The sequence below is a fragment of the Carettochelys insculpta genome, chromosome 7 (assembly GCF_033958435.1).
Source record: "Carettochelys insculpta isolate YL-2023 chromosome 7, ASM3395843v1, whole genome shotgun sequence".
NCBI classification, from domain to species: Eukaryota; Metazoa; Chordata; order Testudines; family Carettochelyidae; genus Carettochelys; species Carettochelys insculpta.
Genome location: NC_134143.1, coordinates 10,815,669 through 10,834,676, shown reverse-complemented (window position 1 = coordinate 10,834,676; position 19,008 = coordinate 10,815,669). Strand labels below are relative to the sequence as shown.

Sequence of the window (19,008 nt, the reverse complement as noted above, 5' to 3'; positions counted from 1 at the left end):
ATGAACAAAAGAAACACATTTCTCTTGAGCATTTGCAAGGTCATAAGCAGGGTTTATTATATCTGCTGTTATTGCAGTAATACAATCAATTTGAGGGATGATCCAGGGCAACTTACTCGGATCAGAATTTTACAAATCGGTGTTTAACAGCTCAGCATTTCAGGGATGAGTGATGATGTGTGTTCATTTAAAAAAAAAAAAAAATGTAGCTCATGCTGATCCATGGAATCTATGGGCTTTAACAGCAAGACAATGTCTAGTGATTAAAGATGATCCAGCATTCGGCTCCAAAGCCCTTTTGCAGTCAATGGGAATCTCTTTACAAACTACGCTGGGCTTTGAAGCAGGCCCGTATAGAATGAAGTCTCACACTGGATCTGGCTACACAGATATATATTAAAACTCTCCTTCTGCAGCTTTGTTTATATATGCTGTGAATTGGGGATTGTCTTTGGTAACCAACAGGCTATTGTGTCCATATTAAAATGTGTGCAAGAACTATTCTAAGATTTTATTGCTGATTACTTTCATGTGTGGTGGTGGGGAACAAGGTGTACACTGACTGATTAGATTTGTATGCTTGTGTGACCACTGTGTGAGACTCAGAGGTTGAATATGCAAGGTATGCTAAAGTGAAGGTAAGTTGGCCTAAAAGTTGTCCCGGTTGCTGTGTTTAAGAACACTTAACTCTTAAAAATTACCCAATTTTTAAAAATTACATTGCTATTTCAGTAACAAACTACATGCTGGATTAATTTTAGCCTGAGATATGTTCAATGGAGACTTGCAATAGTGTTTAATTTCCACGATAGTGTAACAAGTCCAGAAATGCTCAGCCCCTTGGCCTAGGGCGGGCGGTAGCAAAAGGGGGTTAGAGCACCAGCCCGTACTCAGTTCGGGTGGTCAGCGGCTCACCGCTACAACACCCTACAGGCCCCAGCCCTCAACCTAGGGCAGGGCCGCAGTTCACAAGAGTAGTATAGTTCTGGGCCTAGCCCTCAGTCCAGGGCAGGGCAGCAGTTCACAGGTAATAGCACAGTTCTGGGCCCAGCCCTCAGTCCAGGGCAGGGCAGCAGTCCCCAAGTACTAGCACAGTTCTGGGCCCAGCCCTCAGTTTGGGGCGGGGCAGCAACACAAGGTTTAACCACAAAGCTCAGCCCTCATTTTGGGGTGGGGCAGCAACCCAAGGGTTTAAGTGCAGGCCCAGCCCTCAGTTTGGGGCGGGGCAACAACCCAAGGGTTTAAGTGCAGGCCCAGCACAGGCTGGCCCTGTCAAGGAGTGGGGGGGGTAGGGGGTCGCAGGCCCTCCCACTCCGCTGCGACCCAGCCCGGGGCCCTGGGGGTCGCTCACACGCCACCCCGGCAGTGGGGATCCAGACTGCAACACACTGCCATTGGTTCGTGAGCGTCGTTCCCCGGGCCTCTTCCAAGGCGGGGGGTCTCCGCTGGCGGGAAGGTCCTGGTAGGTCTGGGAAGTCCGGGTAGTCTCCTTGGGGCATGTGGACCCGGGATTGCTTGGAGCCTCTGGGGGCCTGCTCCTCTGGCCTGGCCGGGCGGCCGCAGGCCCTCTTCCTTTGGTTCCGAGGAGCTCGTGCAGGCACGTCCTCCCTGCCCGGAGGCCCAGGCCCAAATGGGTCCTGGGTCCTGCCTTTGGCTCTTCTAGCCCTTGGCCCCGCCCTCTGAGGGGTGGGCCTCTGGTCTCCTGACTCCGGCCCCGCCCACCAGGGCCTCTGCATAGCCTCCCCTGCCTCCTGGTCTGCAGGAGGCCATACTGACTCACTACAGATAGATTGATTTTTAAATCTTTTCCATTCATAAATGTTGGGTTTATTCTTTGTAATAAAGAGTGTCTTTTTACTGGCTGATATAAACCATTAAAATATGTTGATTTACAATTAATGAACCTTTAGACTAGATCTGGTACATCTTTTTGCTATTTAGCAGGGAATGCTAGAACTATTTATTTAAGAATATGAAGATACTGGGCTATATGTTGCTTAAAGTAGATTTTTACTATGAGAAAATTATGCATGATATTTTATTTAGGTAATTAACTTTCTGCTCATAATTAGTCATGAAGTATTATGACGCTAACTTGGAATATAGACTATTTAGTCTTTGTGTGTTTATTTTTATTAAACAAAATATTTTGAGCAGATAAACTTCTCTAATCAACATTTCACATTTACAACTACAGGTTGAACCTCTCTTGTCCAGCACCCTCAGGACCTGACTGGTGCTGGACGAGAGAATTTGCCAGGCCATGGGAGGTCACTATTGTGCATTACCAACACTTTCACTGCTTTCCGGGGTCTTACAAGACATTTAGGGGAAAATTATGGCTAAATAACAGCACAGAACATTGAGACACCCAGGACTGGTGGCTGTAAACAAACTTTATGGGGCTGCAGGAAACTTGGTGACACCCACAATAAGTAGTCATCTGGCTAACTAAAATCATGCCAAATTCAGATGTTGCCAAATGAGAGCATTCTGGATTAGAGAGATTCAACCTGTAATTGATTGATTAACTGTAGTCACCTGAATTAAGTTGTTTTTGGTCTCACTCTCTAAAATAAAATATAGTGGTTGTTTTAATACATCTCTTCAACTCTATTTCAGGTTCAGGAGTGCTTGACTATACATGCCACAACTTTGTCTTGTTTTTTGGGGGGAGTTTGAGAAGACAGCTCTTCTGGCATAATAGTAACTCTAAAGAAACCACGGTATGCATGCACTCTTAACCATGTTCAAGTGTTTGTGGGGTTTTTTGGATTATTCTAGCTTCTACCTTGGAAAACAGCTATATATCCTTTCTCACCAGCTTGATGGTGAATCTGTTTAGCCATGTTAGTGTGTTGCAAGTGAATGGGAAACTCAACAGTGTGAGCAGATGCTTGAGTTTTGAGAACAACAAAGTGTCTGCAACACTCTTCCAAGTACTCTGACGAGTCTCAAGCATTGGGTAAGCTGAGGGAGGTAAAAGGAAGGGAAGATAGGGAAAGAGGGAAACTTCTTGGGCCTGAGTCATTAAACCTGGTTGTTTCAGGCCTGTGTAAATATTACTTTGTGGCTGAGTTGTGTTCATTAAAGAAGCAATTATTTCCCCTGTTTAGCACTGATAAGGCATCAACTGGCCTATAATGTCGAGTTCCGAGCACCACAATTTGGAAAAGAAATGGACAAATTGGAGAGCCACAAAAATTATTAAAGCTCTAGAAAACCTGAGGTACCAAGAAGTACTGGGAGAAAATGTTTGTTTAGTCTGGAGAAAATATGACTGATGAGTCACATAACAGCCTTGAACTACATAAAAGTTAGATAAAAAGAGAAGGGAGATAAATTGGTCTTGTTAACCACAAGGACAAGAGGCAATGGGCTTTATTTGCAAGCAGGGGGCATTTAGTTTAGACATTAGAAGAACTCTCCTATCAGGGATGGTAAGCACAGGAATAAATTACCCAGGAAGGTTGTGGAATCTGTCATCAGACATTTTTAAGAACAGATTAGACAAACACCTGTTAGGGATAGTCTAGCTTATATTTAGTACTGTCTCAGTGTGGGGGATGGACTAAATGACCTATCCAAGGATCTTTGCAGTATTACATTTCTGTGATCCTGGTTTTGACTTTCTGGAGGGTGAATGTTAAACTGAATTGTTTTTACCAGTTGACGGTTGTACTGCAGAACACACTGAATAGCTTTTAATACATCAAACTTGCTTAACTATGCCTTCAATTTAAAAAAAAAATCCTGAGTACTTACTACAGTCACAGCTTACTGTCCTTGTGCGTACTTCCTTTTAGTAAGTAAAGGAATTACAGCAAATTCTGCAATAAAGAAAAATAGCTGGTGTGGCAGCTCGTTAAAAAAATTCATGGTGCATTTTCATACAAAGCCAGCACCTGAATGAAGAGAAAGTGGGAGGAGAAGTTAATGTCCATTTTCAAATTGCTTCCATCTGTGTAATGTGTATAAATGTGTCTCCAACAGAAATGATCCACAGTCTGTTTCTTATAAACTGTTCTGGTGATATATTCTTGGAGAAGCACTGGAAGAGCGTTGTGAGCCAATCTGTGTGTGATTATTTCTTTGAAGCTCAGGAGAAAGCAGTCGATGTTGAGAATGTGCCTCCTGTTATCTCAACGCCCCACCACTACCTCATCAGCATCTACCGGGAAAAAATCTTCTTTGTGTCTGTCATACAGACAGAAGTGCCACCGCTCTTTGTCATTGAATTCCTGCACCGGGTAGCAGATACATTCCAGGTCTGTTGCTGATAAATTCTTTGAATGTTCAACTGGGCCAAATATGTGTCTTACACAAGTTTAGAGAAAATAAAGGTTGCACTTCTCTAATCCAGATTTTCCCCATTTGACGTCATCTGGGGTCTGGCATTGCTCCCTGGGCTGGAGCATTCATGGGGGTGGGGGAAGCAGGGGACCCCATGTGTAGCAGCTCCTTCCCCACCCTTCAAGAGCATGGCGCATAGCTCATTTGCAGCTTTCAGGCTCAGGGAGGAAAGGGGTCACCTGCAGGAAGAGGCAAGGTTGCCAGGGAGACTTGCAGTGAGGGAGTAGGAGTGCAGTTCTGGGGCCCCTTCCTCCAATCATTGCCTCTCCCTACCTCCCCCTTGCTGATTCAGTCAATACCAGCTCGTCAAGTGCCACCAGAGTGGAGCCCTGCAGCAGCAGGGCTGGCTTTGACCTCCCCTAGTCCAGCAAATTCTGTGATTTGGGACCACTGAGGTCCTGAGGGTGGCGCACCAGGGAGACCCCTGTAGTAGCAAAAACCTCCGTCGGTAATCTGATTTCCCCTTATGCCCTATCACCCTAATAAATTTATTAGTCTTGAAAGTGCCACTAGAGTCATAGGCTATGTCTAGATTACAGGGATTTGTCAACAGATGTTTGTGTTGGAAGATATCTTGCAACAAAACTTCTGTGGACAGATCACATCCAGACCACAAGGCGGATCAAAAGAGCTATTCACTCTGTCGACAGAGAGCAGCTAGACAGGCTGGCCGCTCTCCTGGCAAAATGGCCACCTGCAACACAGCAGTCAGGGTTGTGTTGCATCCTGGAGGCCTTTTCTGTCAACAGAAGGCCCCCCAGAATGTCTAGATCAGAGTTTTATCGACCATATCTCTGTCAACAGTGGTGCTCTTCATCATGGCAAGCAGTGTACAGCTGTCAGCCAAGGCGCTGCATACTGTTGACAAAACGCACTTGGCAATCTGAATGTTCTGCCAGTTTTGTTGACAAAACCCTCTTGTCTAGACAGAGCCTCTGCTTTTGTTGATTTCCCTTGTGGTCTAAGGTGGTTTCTCTTTGAAGCAGAATTTTACTTAATAATCCATAAAGTTCCCAAAGGCCTTCTTTGCTTTTTTACTTATGGATATTAAGTTTCAAGAAACTTACACTTCAAACACAACAAATACTGAGTTACAAAAGTTTCCACCTTTTCATAATTGTGTATTGTATGTATTCTACTGGTGCAATAAAACTCAGTGAAAATTGCGATATATTTTTGTAATACAGCTTATCACAATGCACCTTAAAGCTACTTGACCGATTATAATGAACAGCACTGAAGAAATTCTGTGGTGTGTGTTCAGAGTATTTCCTGAACTGAAAACTGAACAATGGCCCATACTTGCACTGGACTCCATAATAGCCTTGTGGTTCAAGACATGTTCAGCAAAGCCCTTGCTAGCATTATTATTGGTTTTCTAAGCAAAAATAAACGTCAGATAATTTTTGATGCGGATAAAAATCCTTTCCCTCTTGTCATCTGATTTGTTTAGGATTATTTTGGCGAGTGCTCTGAGACTGCAATTAAGGACAATGTGGTTATTGTGTATGAGCTTCTGGAAGAGATGTTAGACAATGGCTTTCCATTGGCAACGGAATCAAATATCTTAAAAGAGTTGATTAAGCCTCCCACAATTCTGCGCTCTGTTGTCAATTCCATCACAGGTATGATTAAAACAGCCAACTAGTTTTTGAATTTTTTTTTAAATAACCTGAATTCGCTGGTATTCCCAGAGAACAGTTACTAGTGGCTCAATGTTGAGCTCAAAGGGCAAGTCAAGTAGAGTCCCTCAGGGACTGGTCTTGGGTCCAGTTCTGTTCAAGATCTTCGTCAATGATTTAGATAGTGGCAGAGAGAGAGAATACTTGGTATTTTTTGTGGATGATAGCAAGCTGGTAGGGGATGCATGTGCTTTGGAGAAAAAGGCTTAAAATTCAGAATGATCTGGAGAAATGGTCTGGGTTAAATAGGGTGTAAAGTGTTCAAATGTGCTCTAAGATACATTAACTTCCAACATCACCAATCCTGCATTCTTAGCATCCTAAAAGCTCTTACAGACATAGGTCAGATACTCAGAGGTGCAATGATGCAGAGGAGAGCACTGTCAGAAACTACTCTGGGGGAAGGCTAATTTGATGGGAGGAATAGTTCAGTGGCTAGAGTATTGCCCTTTTAAACACAGGGTTGTGAGCTAAACCCTTTAGGGGACTTTCAAGGGTCTGTGGCAGGTCAGATTTAAAAAAAAAAAAAAAAAAAAAAAAAAAAAAAAAAAAAAAAAAACCAGTCCGGTATGGTGAAAGGTCCTGCTGTGAGTGCTTGATGTGACTGGGCTCAATGACCTTTCAATGTCCCTTCCAGTTCTATGATACGATGATGATGCTCATTCAGAAAATGTGACTCTGGATCATGCAGTTATAGAAACTAATATTTATAATTTGTGGTTTCTGGACTAATCTTATTTTTAGTGCATAACTGTGGGAGCTGGAACAAATCTCTTCTAACTGTTTGTGTTTGAATTGTCTACATTTCCCAGGCAGTAGCAATATGGGAGACACGCTTCCCACTGGACAGCTGTCCAACATTCCTTGGCGCAGAGCAGGGGTCAAGTACACAAACAATGAAGCCTATTTTGATGTAATTGAAGAAATAGATGCAATTATAGACAAATCAGGTAAGATGCATGGTCAGCGTAGATTTGCTTCCTAAAGGATGTTTCAACATTTTATTTAAGCTAGTGCTCTTTAGAGAGAATTCAAGCAGTCTAACTGGCTGCCTTTATACATAACATGCCCCTTTGAAATATCGTACACAAATGTATTTCTTTATCATAAAACAGCAACGTGGCTTGAGCCGCTTTTTCACCAAGGTCCTAAATGCAGGGTACTTCTTGCAAATTAGATAATTATGGCTTATCTCTTGGTACCTTTTTAATAGCTACCAAATGCAATGTATTCTTGAAGGGCAAGGCAACTGGTCTGTTGTCTTTATGTCCACTGTTCTTTTATACCAACAATTGATCCTTATATTCAAGATTCCTCTGTCACTTGCAACCTCTCCAGCTTCCCCATTATCTGCCTTTGGTAACATACAGAGAATGGTCTTTTGTAAGTAGCCAGCCAGGATGAATGCTGAATACTGAAATCCCTTGGGGCGTGTGGGTTTTTTTTTTTGTTTGGTTGGGTTTTTTTTGGATTCGGGGACAGGACAAGGATTGCATCTAGTTTGCTCAGTGCCATCCAAAAAAGGCAATAGGTAAACTCAGTAATGATATAGCAAAATTGCCATCTGTAATTCTATCATGGCTCCCTCTTCCAGCAAATTCTGAGGCTGTTTGAATCCTACTTGTGAGCAGTTCGTATTTCCTCCTAAGATTCTTTGACTTCAGTTCCTCAAAAGATCTCACTTCCTTTCTTGAGAGACATCCTAGACTTCATTAGAAGGTATGCAACTGATAACGTCCCTTGCTAGTAGAGGCTGTTGCCTCATTTTACATCAAGACTCTCAATGTCGGTTTTGAAATTGTATCACCTCCTTTTCAATCATGCCACAAAAGTAAATATTAGCCAGTGGTTCCCCTTTCAAATGAGTGGACAGTAGCGTCTACAACTCCTTTTCCCACCCCTGCCATGAATTCTTCTGTTGTGTGGCTACCTGAGCCCAGAATTCTACTGAAGACCTAAAACCCTTTTGCTCCCTTGGAGCATTTAAGTCAGTGGTTGCTTTTTAGGTGAGAAATATCACGGTCTTACATGGTCTGTCTAAAACATGACCAGTTTAAGAGATGTAGGTCTCTTACATCTTGACATGTATTTCACTAAACAATAAGAAGAACCCCCAGCACTGCAATCTTTGAAAGCCAAGGATACTTAAGCCAATAATTCGATAACGTGCTGTGTGCATCATGGGTTTTGTCTTGTTTTAGCCTTCATATACAACCTTGCACAACTTACTAGGAATAAAATGATGGGTGAGGAGCTGTCACATGTGACATTACACAGTGTACAATGTAGACTATTGAACAGCTGAGTTCCCACAATTTTCCAGCCTCTGTCTCTCTTACACTGGTTTGCTCTGAAAGTAACCACTCCTGATTGCTCTCACACAACCCCCAGTCAGTATATCACTCTGAGCTATACTGTTCTGAGAGCTACAGCCAGACACTCTTGAATTACCAGTCCAGTCCAAGGCTTCCCCTAGAAATGTGCATCTTGTACTGCCCAGCCCTGTCTTGGATGATATAAATTCATCTAAATTCCATCCTTTTATTAACAGAAAAGGATATGCACAAGTTCTGTTATGCCAAATGGAGTTTCCCAAAAATTTCAATCAAAAACCACACTGGTTTAGATAGGACAGGTTTATTAACCACAGAAAGATAGATCAAGTGATTACAAATCAGAATTTGCTCCAAAGAAATAAAAATTTAGCAACACAATTCATATCTAACTTAGCTTGCAAAGTGAATTCAAGCCAAAGCTGTTTCCTTGTTCCTCAGGTTGTGGTGTGCCTTCAGTAGAAAGAAAGGGAAGAATGATTTGGGGCATCTGTTCCTCATTCTTTATACTTTTCTTCTTGAAAATCCCCTTCCAGCTGGGTTCAGGAGGCAAAGGCTATGGAGAGCAGAACCTTCAGCAATGTCTTTGCTAAGATGTAAATTTCACACTCGCGCTTTCCTTACAGAAATGGCCACTTTTAACAAGGTGATGGCCTGGGGGGGGGGGGGGGGGTGTGTGTGTGTGTGTGTTTGGACACCTGCCTGAGGCATCAGTTTGCCTTTTTGTTGATGAGGAGCTGAGTTTCTCATTGTCCTTAGAAATATTGTAAAGTGAAATGCTTACAACTTCACATAAAACGTTGCCCTACATTTTACTAGTTACTGATAATAAGCAAATTATGATTTTTATACGATGCCTCAAAAAAAGCTTTGTAAAAGGGGTGAACGTAGGGTGACAGACTGTCAGAACTGTCTCTAGCAGAGGCCATGTTCAGTATAGGAAATCCTGTGTGATTAAGCAATAGTGAGCTGGCTTGGGTCCTGAACAATTGTTTGAAGCTGATAAACCTAACCAGCCTTCTGTGACATATGTAACAAGAATGACACTTTGCATAGCTGAATGCAAGATACAGTGGTAGCTACACCATTGTGTAGGATGGGTTTGTGTCCTCGTTACTGTAAATCATGTCTGTCTCTCTCCCTCTCATTATTTTCCAGGTTCCACGGTCTTTGCAGAAATTCAAGGGGTCATTGATGCCTGCATTAAGTTGTCGGGAATGCCTGATCTTTCTCTTTCATTTATGGTAAACCTAGCAATGCAGTTGGCTGATTGAATGAAACTGTTGTTTGTATGTTTAGCACAGTTATGCAAAAAAAAATTATACAGAGAAGACTCCAGCTGTTTCGTCCTGAGAAGAATATTCTTATACAGTCTTCAGCCACGTTATTCATTTTAAATAGTGCATTTAACTTTGCACTGCTCTCAGAGTGGCTACACTGGTTAGTAACTGGTAATGGGGATGGAAACCCTTTTGTCCCAAGGTTAGCAGTAACTAACGTCTGCTATTATCTGACAGATTTGTGATTTAGTGGCCTAACAAAAGGTGGACCCATCAAAACTAGCTCTCCTCCACTGACTTCCTTGTTGACAGCCTCAGCACAGAGGGCAAAGAAGTGAATGTGCATGGAGATCGAATTTGGCTTTTCTCATTTACAGCCAATCCCAACAGTTCAGTTTAGGCACCATGATGTGTTAACTGAGGGGAAACTGATGTGTCTGTTGTCCATTTGGACCTGATCTGATGGTCAGGATGTCATTCTAGCACCTCTCTCTGCAGCAGCCAAGCTGAGGATGGTGGGGGAGGAGGATTTTGAGGAAAGGATTAAACCAACTGACATCAAACCCAATAGGGGAGCAGCTTACATTTGTCTCACTTCCTGTAGAACCCGAGGCTTCTGGATGATGTCAGTTTCCATCCCTGTATTCGGTTCAAACGTTGGGAGTCTGAAAGAGTCCTCTCCTTTATTCCTCCAGATGGTAACTTCAGACTGATCTCCTACCGTGTGAGCTCACAGAAGTAGGTTGGTTTTTTTTTTTTTTTTTTTGGTTACCCAGGCTTCACTTGGGACTTGTCTGCATAGTCTAGTCCATGCTCAGGCATTGTGTGCTAAATGGCCCATGCAGACCCTGCTGGCATGCACTGAACCTTTCAAACGTTAATGCACCCGAGGAAATTTTGTAATACACACCAGCAGTTCCACCTGGGCCCTTTAGGATATGTCATGCTAGTGCACCCTGGAATCTCCATTCCACTTATGGGCTAATGAACCATGTAAACAAGTTGTGGAATAGGCTCATGAACATCTCAGTTTGCTCTGACTTATGATATAATGACTGGAATTCTCGTTAGTGCTAAATACATGTTTGCGGGTAGCTGTCTGAGACTATTTAATCTGATGCTGTCACAGTTTTTCTAACATTAAAACAAATCCCATCTTGGCAGAGATACTGATACTATCTCAGTGGTAATTGTTCAATTGGGGAGATCACTAGCTTGTTTAAAAAAAAATTTGCTTCTGATGTTTCCATTGCTAGAAATGGCTCTGTCATTTAAGACACTCTCTCTAGCACATTGATCTTTGTGTTCTTTTTAAACTAAGTTGCAGTTACCTTCCTCAGTTTCCCTTTAATATAGGCAAAAGTGAGACTGTGTCCAGTAACACACTGCCTGTAAGTACCTTTTTGTAGTGATTTGCTAAACTGTTCTGCACCATTAGAACGTGCTATTGCCGTGTGAACTGCTAACTTAAGGGCTTTGATTTCTGCCCGCCGCGCCCCCCCCACCTTTTTGGATCTCTTTTAGGACAGCATTACATTCTAGTTCCAAAGCAACTGGTTCTGATTTATCCTGCCAACACACTAAAATAAAGGATTCCTTTGCAAACTGTTCTTTTATTTCCCCCAGTTCAGGGGTGTGCAAAGTGGGGGGTAGGCCCCCTCAGGGGTATGAAATTTCCTAACGAGGGGGGGAGGTGCAGCACAGTCAGCTGTTGTGTCTCAGGCTCATCCATCTTATTAAAAATGTTGGAATATGGGCGTGTGTTTACATTTATATGCCAATTAATAGTTTATGTACTTATTTTCTTGCACATGCCAAAAGGCTAGGGTTTAGTGGTTCGTTGTTTTTTTTCATATGAACATAATTGAAATTTCCATCAGTTTGGATTGCATTGGACAGGTTGGGGAGCCCTGCTCATTGCAGGAACAAAAAGTGGGGAGTGATGTAAAGTTTGCTCACCACTGCCCTACTTGATCTGAAATCTTATTTTTTGCTAACTGCATTTAATTCCCAGTTTCTGTCTTCAGCTTGGTAGCAATTCCTGTGTACATGAAACACCTAATCAGTTTTAAGGAGAACAGCTCTTCTGGGAGATTTGATGTTACAATTGGACCTAAACAGAATATGGGGAAGACAGTGGAAGGAGTCATTGTCACTGTTCATATGCCAAAAACGGTTCTAAACATGAACCTCACTTCCACACAAGGCAGCTATACGTTTGATCCTGTCCTTAAAGTAAGTCTTCAGCTGTTTATTTCTGTCTTTAAATTCAATGCAGACAAAAATTAAATTAAGGGTGTGCCATATTCTAGAGAGCTCTGAAAAAACTTAACAATTCAATACAATTTCAATAGACTCATGTTCTAAAAAATTACTGTTCTGCATTTTGTGTTTTGTTTTGTTTTGTCTTTTCTGGTAAACTGTCAAGGGCCACAGTCCTCTTTGAAAACTGTATTTCATACCTGTGTTGTTATAACCCTAAAGGGGACAACAAAAACACTCTTTCAATTTGTTTAATGCATGTGTCAGCACGTCTTGTGTCAATTTTGTTTATGGCACATTCCCTTCCCTGCTGTTCTGTAAGAAGAAATTTACTTGTAACTGCAGGAGCACAACTTTCAACTCAGGTAGCAAATGGCAGGCAGGTGTAAGCTGCAATAAGATAAATAGACAGCAAGGAGCAGGATGGGATGGAGGTGGATTTGGGTATTGTTACCATTGCTCTTATGTAGCCTCCAAAACCTTTCTAAACTAAACAGGGAGTGCAACAGAAAAAAGTTGACCTGTAATTGTGCTTCTCCAAATAAATCGTTCCAATGCAATTCTCACTTATGAGTCTTGCATGTGGGAATTGACAACCAGAAATGTTAATGCTCAGAGAAAACTAAGAGCAATTTTAGCAGGCTGGGGTTTGGGACAAGTTCCCCTTCTCATGCCCCTTTCTGGGCCTGCTACTGCCACAGGAAGTTATCAGTTAGCTCTTGATCTGAGCAGTTCCCCAAGAAATAGTTTTATTTTCATGAGTCTGTTGCATCAAAAAGTGAACCAAGCCCAAGGTGGTCATGAAGGGTTACCATATAAGAGAGAGGATATTCCTGAGAGGGAGTGTATCTGTATCAGTATCTGTCAACTCATGTTGTAGTAATGAGTTACAGTATGTACAGTACATACAATACACTCTTCCAGGGGTGTCCTCTCTTTTTTTTTGTTTCAAAGGTCAAATATGGTAAACCTCGACACGTGTACCAGACCTACGATCATCCCAGCTGGGAGAAAAAGTGGGTGAAGGAGCAAATAGTCCCAAAATATAAGTAAAACTTACTTTCACATCCAGTTCTAGTTCTTCTCATATTTAATGGATTTATGCAAATGATCAGTGTCTTTCTACGTCACATGGGACAATTCATTTGGGAATAGGCAAAATAAAAAAAATAGTAGGAAAGAAAGTAAAACATCTTGCTGTCCTCCCACACATTTAAATCACATAGTAAGGTGGGAGGGTGCTCTCCCCAGCCTGACTCCTTGTTTTGTGTTAGTACAGAAATACGTGAAATTGCATCCAAAGGATTGTATTTGCCTTAGAACCAAAGCCCACTGCAGTGGATTTTACATCTGTTAAACACCACTGGACATTTGATCAGTCCCTGTAGAGCCAGGCAGTAGAAGTAGGAATAGACACACTGTCTGTCTGATCATATTGCAGTCACAAAACCCTGTTCCTACAGTTCTGCTGATTTTGCATCTGATGTCATTTTGCCAGCATTGTCCATCCTGGTATGGAATGGAGAAAAGGGCCAAGGGGGGGAGGTGCTTTTGTGCTAATCGCCTGAAACAATAGGAATTTATAAAGCACCGGTGATGCAGGTGGTCTCCTAGCTGTCCTGTAACTTCAGAAAGCTCCTTCTCTTCCCCCCCCCACCCCCAGCCTCTCTTGCAAAGAGCTATTCTGCTCCTCTTCCTTTTTCTCTGTGCTCTTACCCCACCTCGTGCTTTCCTACCCAGGTATCTGCTAGCTTTATACAACTTCCCCTCTGTATTTGTGATCTGTTCATTTGTCTGAGTTATTTATTAGGAAGCACTGCTAAGAAAATGGGCCCTAGTAAGGGTCCTGGCCTCTGGGCATTGCTCTTACCTCACACCAGCAAGGCAGGTTCACATTGGCTGTGGCCACACTTGGCCAAAATTTCAAAATGGCCATGCTAATGGCCAAATTGAAGAATACTAATGAGGTGCTGAAATGAATATTCAGCACCTCATTAGCATGGTGCCAGCCATGGCACTTCAAAAGTGCTGCATCACACATGCATGTGGCATGGCTATAGGGGGTCACTTTTTAAAGGACCCTGCGCATTTTGAAATCCCCTTATTCCTATCAGGGGATTTTGAAACGGGTGGGGTCCTTTTGAAAAGGATCCCCATGTACCCACGCCGCGCACGAGTGCAACGCGGCACTTTTGAAGTGCCGTGGCTGGTGCCATGCTAATGAGGTGCTGAATATTCATTTCAGCGCCTCATTAGTGTTCTCCGATTTGGCCATTAGCATGGCCACTTTGAAATTTTGGCCAAGCGTGGCCACAGCCATTGGATTTAATCCAGGCAAGGGTCCTAGTTTTACACTCCCCTGCCCAGCCCACAAATCAGAAGCTTGATTATTAACTTGACTTCTTAAAGTGTTTGCTAAAATCCACTTTGGGTTTTTTTTTTGTTTTTTTTTTTTTTAAGGTGTTGACGTGGGATGTTGGCAAAATTACGCCTCAAAACCTACCAAATCTTAAGGGCACAGTGAATCTACAGTCTGGAGCTCCCAAGCCAGAGGAGAATCCCAGCCTCAATATTCAGTTTAAGATACAACAGTTAGCTATTTCAGGTAAGACTGTTGCATTAACCAGAACTAATATAGTTGGCGGAAGCAGAGATCTCCTCCTTGTGCTGAAATGGAGTTGACCTAAGGGATCTATGGATCACACCGCAGAGTTCAGTTCAAACACAGGAAGTGATTTTTGAAACACTAAGGGCTTGTCTACACTTGCTACTTACTTCGAAGGGAGGATGGTAAGTAGGGTGTCAGGAGATTATTAATGAAGTGCTGTGCTGCATGTGCAGCACTTCATTAAGCTAATTCTCCCCTGCAGCAACTCGGAAGTGTTAAACGGCTCCGGAGGCACTTTGAAGTACCGGTGGGTGAGTTGCGGCTATACGCGAGCCGGCACTTGGAAGTTTAATGCTTTGGAGTTGCCGCGGGGTAGAATTAGGTTAATGGAGTGCTGCATATGCATAATAATCTCTTGACACCTTACTTACCCGGCTCCCTTCAAAGTAGTTGTAGACAAGCCCTAACCTAACTGTCCCATCTTGCAAGTGGAAAATACTGGCATATTGATTACGTGGGACATTTTGCATGGTCTTTGCAGGGCAAGGAAGAGTTGAGTGCAGGGCAGGATGGTTTCCCTAAGTTCTTGGAACTCTGTGGGCTCAGTGCAGGAAAAACGCCATCCTGATTATTGGGGGTAATGTTATTTTGGGGGACTGTTCTCCTTCTCACTCTCCTAATCTTAGAAAGCTCTTAACTCACTGCTTCAGCTTCAAACTATCTCCTCTGGTTTCAGAGCACAAAATCAAACTAAACAGCTACAGTGTTAATACAACCATGGACTTCAGAAATTAAACTGAAAGGCCCCCCCAGTCCTGCAAACAAACACTGCTTGTGAATACCACTGCAAAGTTACTCACATAACCAAGTATTTGTAGGAACAGGGCCCTGCCCTGCTCCTGTACCCTTCCTTGCACCCAGACTCCACCCCCAGCTCATGTACCCTCTCTCCTGCCCAGACTCCAATCCAGCCTGCTCCCCGGCAGCCACTTTCCAGGCACTGAATCCTCACTTTTGGTCCCATCCCAGGGGCCAGTCACAAAATCTACTTCCCTAGTCCCTCTAAGCCCTGGGGTGGAGCTTGAGGGTAGTCAGGCAAATGTCTTATTTCTGCTTCTTATTTGGGAGCTAGTTCTGTGCAGGTAGGTGTGGTTTTTGTTTGTGGTCCCTGACTGACTCCCTCCCCCCGCCCCCCCCCCCCCAAATGGGTCTGTGTCCCCTCGCCCAAAAAAGGTTCCCCACTCCTGAACTAAGCTCTCCTCTACCAGATGTTTCCAAACTTCAGGGCGAAGGGGGTGTGAAAATGTATAAAGTTTTGCTTTTGTAACTCTTGTTCTTCATGTTTCTCTTTGTGTAGGATTGAAAGTGAATCGCCTTGACATGTATGGAGAGAAATACAAGCCTTTTAAAGGTGTCAAGTACATCACAAAAGCAGGAAGATTCCAAGTCCGGACATGAGAAAATGCTTTATTTGCCAGAGCAAGTAGTACTAGTTTTTTCTTCATTTGGAAATTCAACCACTTAGTGACTTATGCTGCTATTATTAGGTGCCAATTGAGTAATAATGCACACTTGATTAATTTGGGATCAAGGCATTTCTGTTCAGAGCAGCTATTCAAAATGTAGCCTGTCTTTTTCACAAACAAGACTTTTAACCTAGGTTGATTTCTTTTGTTCTAACAATTTCACACTTTCAGTGAATCCTTTTGATCAAGTATTGTCGGGTGGCTTGGAGAACACCACAACTCACTGCCAAATAAGATACCAAAGCCAATCTTGCAGATGATTAAGCACACTGGCATAGGCCATGCAACGCAGCAGGACCCTGGTGTGATGGCAGGGTTTACTACTGCTGGCGTAAGAGTGAACTAGGCTATTCTCAGAGCCTGCCACAAGCTAACATTTCACAGTGTACATGACATCACTTCAGAACTAGCATGCAGCAGAGAATGGGTAGGCTTCCTGGTGAGCATGGGCTATGTGCCATTTGTCACTCACCTCGAGAGCCTGTCCAATGGAGAAAAAACTTTTCCTCTTGTTTACAAGCTACTGCCTTAGGAAGCATTTGCCTTACTCAGCTTTCATTTGTTCCACTAGCAGATGAGCTGATAAAATAACCTTCTGCATCCAAACCTGGGAGTGATTATTTCAGTACTCCACTTTCTTTCCACCTTGCATCTCACTTAGTATTTTTTTATTACTATAGTTGTAGGGAGGGAGATCTATTTTTTAAGTCAAGACTCCTCTTTGATTGAGGAGTTTCCTCTTTGAAACAAATGCCACCAGACATCTGTCATGTGTACAATGGAGTGTAGCTTTCAAGTAGCACAGTATCAAATGTAAACTGTTCTCAAAGGTTGTTTGCTTTATTTGTAATTAATTCAAATAAAAGGGAACTCTGCTGCCAACATCTCTGCTTATAAAAATGTATCTTGACTTATGACTGCATCTCTAACGCACTGGCAAACAGTACATGAAATGTTTGTTATACAGGATGCACTTCTTAATGTGGTACTCCATCTGTTGACCATGGATGTTGCAGGACCAGAGAGACCTGGGGCTGGGGCCAGAGCAGTGGCCAGCAGCCTGTCTGGGTCCAGAGCCTCCACCTACCAGAGCCTTGTGGCCCTAGGAGTGCAGCACCAGAGACCCATGGCCGCCTAGGGGAACAGGAGTCTGGCACTGCTTGGGGCATAAGCCCTGGACTTCCCTGGCCTGGCAAATTCTGTTGTTCAGGACCTGACACATCCCAACCGTGGTGGAACAGGGAGGTGTAACCTGTACAAACAGAGAAACCCCGAGCTACAGTTATTGCCTTATTCCATGTGGCTGGAGCTATGGAGTAAGTACCAACTCTCAGCAGGATATAGAGGTGATGAACAGTTCATTTCACTCTTCTGTTCTTAGAAAAGTTGAAATGCATAACTGTCAGTCCTCTTTAACACTAACCCCTAGGTCTTCTACAGTTGAGACCATAACTCATTAGGCACTCACATTGTCCAGACCACCTGTTCATTGAATGTGCCATGAAATAGACTGAAGGTCAACAATGCCTCATTGGGGCAAGGAATCGGAACACTTCACTTCATGTCCCCTGCTTTGCCATTGACTTTGCTCCCTGACTTTTGTCTATTTTTACGTGTAGCACAGGTGAGCAACCTGACCTGAGTGGAAAAGATTAATTAAAACAAAGATCCACAGCCAAAACTTTCAAACTTGGATAGTAAAACTGAATTTAATTCTTACTTAAGCACTCAAACAACCAAACAAAGCCTGACTGAGCAACTTCAGCTTGCCCTGACACTTAATGCAAGTTTAGCTTATCTAAAACTCTGGCTAATTTTATTAAGGGGGATACTTAATTTTTTTGGTGTCTGGGCTTATATTTGTACCTAGATGATGAATAACCCAACCAATGTTGAGGGAACAGCCTTCTCAGTGAAATGAGCATTCTGAGGGAGACAGTAATAACTACATTTCAGCCAATGAGGAATTAAATACAAGCATGTGTTCTCATTGGACAGGGGAGTTATCCTGCAATATAATCAACTAACACTATGCATTACCTTCAGCTATACAAAATGTCTGTTCAGCTCACAATTCCTCAGTGAGGTGGCACGGATAATGCTGTTAGGGATTAGTAGAAGGGAATAGCGATTTCCATGTGCGCTGGGGGGGGAAAAAACAGTCTGTAAGAAATGGTGCTGTAAATTTTTGGTCCAAAGTCCAAGCAATAGACACCTAGAGCTTTCACTTCAAAGCTAAAATATTAGTCTTTGACTATCATAATTAAAATGGGACTAACCTGTACAAATGAAGCAAGGCTAGCATCCCCTTGAGGTGTTAAACTGAGCAGTAGATTGAATACTCTTAAAAACTGCTGGGATCCTAGTTATACCCAAAGCCTTGTATGTACAGTTACACCCTCCCTGCACTGGCTCTCCCTTTGGATCCAAAGCAGCATACTGGGAATGCTGCCACAGCTTCACTTAACAGTTTTATCTCCAGGGAATTAGACGTGAAGTGAGCCCTGTTACCCATTCTGGAGTTCATTTGATATTCGTTCATTTGAAATTTTCTGTGCTGACAACAAAGCTAACCTAGAGATTGTAGCTACAAAGTCATGCAGTGTATCCTACATGCTTTCTTAAACTATACAATGTCAAATTTCAAACACAAGATGTTCAGCCTTGTTTAGTTAGGAGAGTAAACTCCTGCTCTGGAGGAAAAAGGAATGGAAGGCCCCTACATCTGAAAGGACTGCTGTTCACTTTTCTCCCACAGGGGGTCATACCTGCAAAAATTCCAGTAGGAATAATTCTACACTATGCAACAGGCTGCTAAAAAGTAGGAATGAGCATTTTAAATACCCTGAATTCACCTAAGTGAGCAGCTCAGCATTTATTTTTCAAGCAGTTTCTAGTCCTCATTCTTGCACTGGAGTTGAGCGGGTGGGGGGGGGGGGGTGCATGCATGCGCAGAATTGAGTT

The 19,008-nt window shown here is 43.0% G+C and overlaps 1 protein-coding gene across 1 annotated transcript in view; it reads left to right on the top strand.

Moving 5' to 3' along the window:
* The window catches only part of AP3M1 (adaptor related protein complex 3 subunit mu 1), a 37,706-nt gene extending 20,778 nt beyond the window's left edge, over positions 1-16,928 (top strand). Inside the window, exons 2-10 of the mRNA XM_075000011.1 lie at positions 2,623-2,726; positions 3,994-4,268; positions 5,807-5,978; positions 6,848-6,985; positions 9,527-9,612; positions 10,253-10,386; positions 11,676-11,883; positions 14,371-14,515; positions 15,876-16,928. Coding sequence (XP_074856112.1) covers positions 3,996-4,268; positions 5,807-5,978; positions 6,848-6,985; positions 9,527-9,612; positions 10,253-10,386; positions 11,676-11,883; positions 14,371-14,515; positions 15,876-15,976 — 1,257 coding nt within the window. The 5' untranslated portion in view covers positions 2,623-2,726; positions 3,994-3,995 and the 3' untranslated portion in view covers positions 15,977-16,928. The remainder of the gene's footprint in view (positions 1-2,622; positions 2,727-3,993; positions 4,269-5,806; positions 5,979-6,847; positions 6,986-9,526; positions 9,613-10,252; positions 10,387-11,675; positions 11,884-14,370; positions 14,516-15,875) is intronic.
* The last annotated feature ends 2,080 nt before the right edge of the window (positions 16,929-19,008 follow it).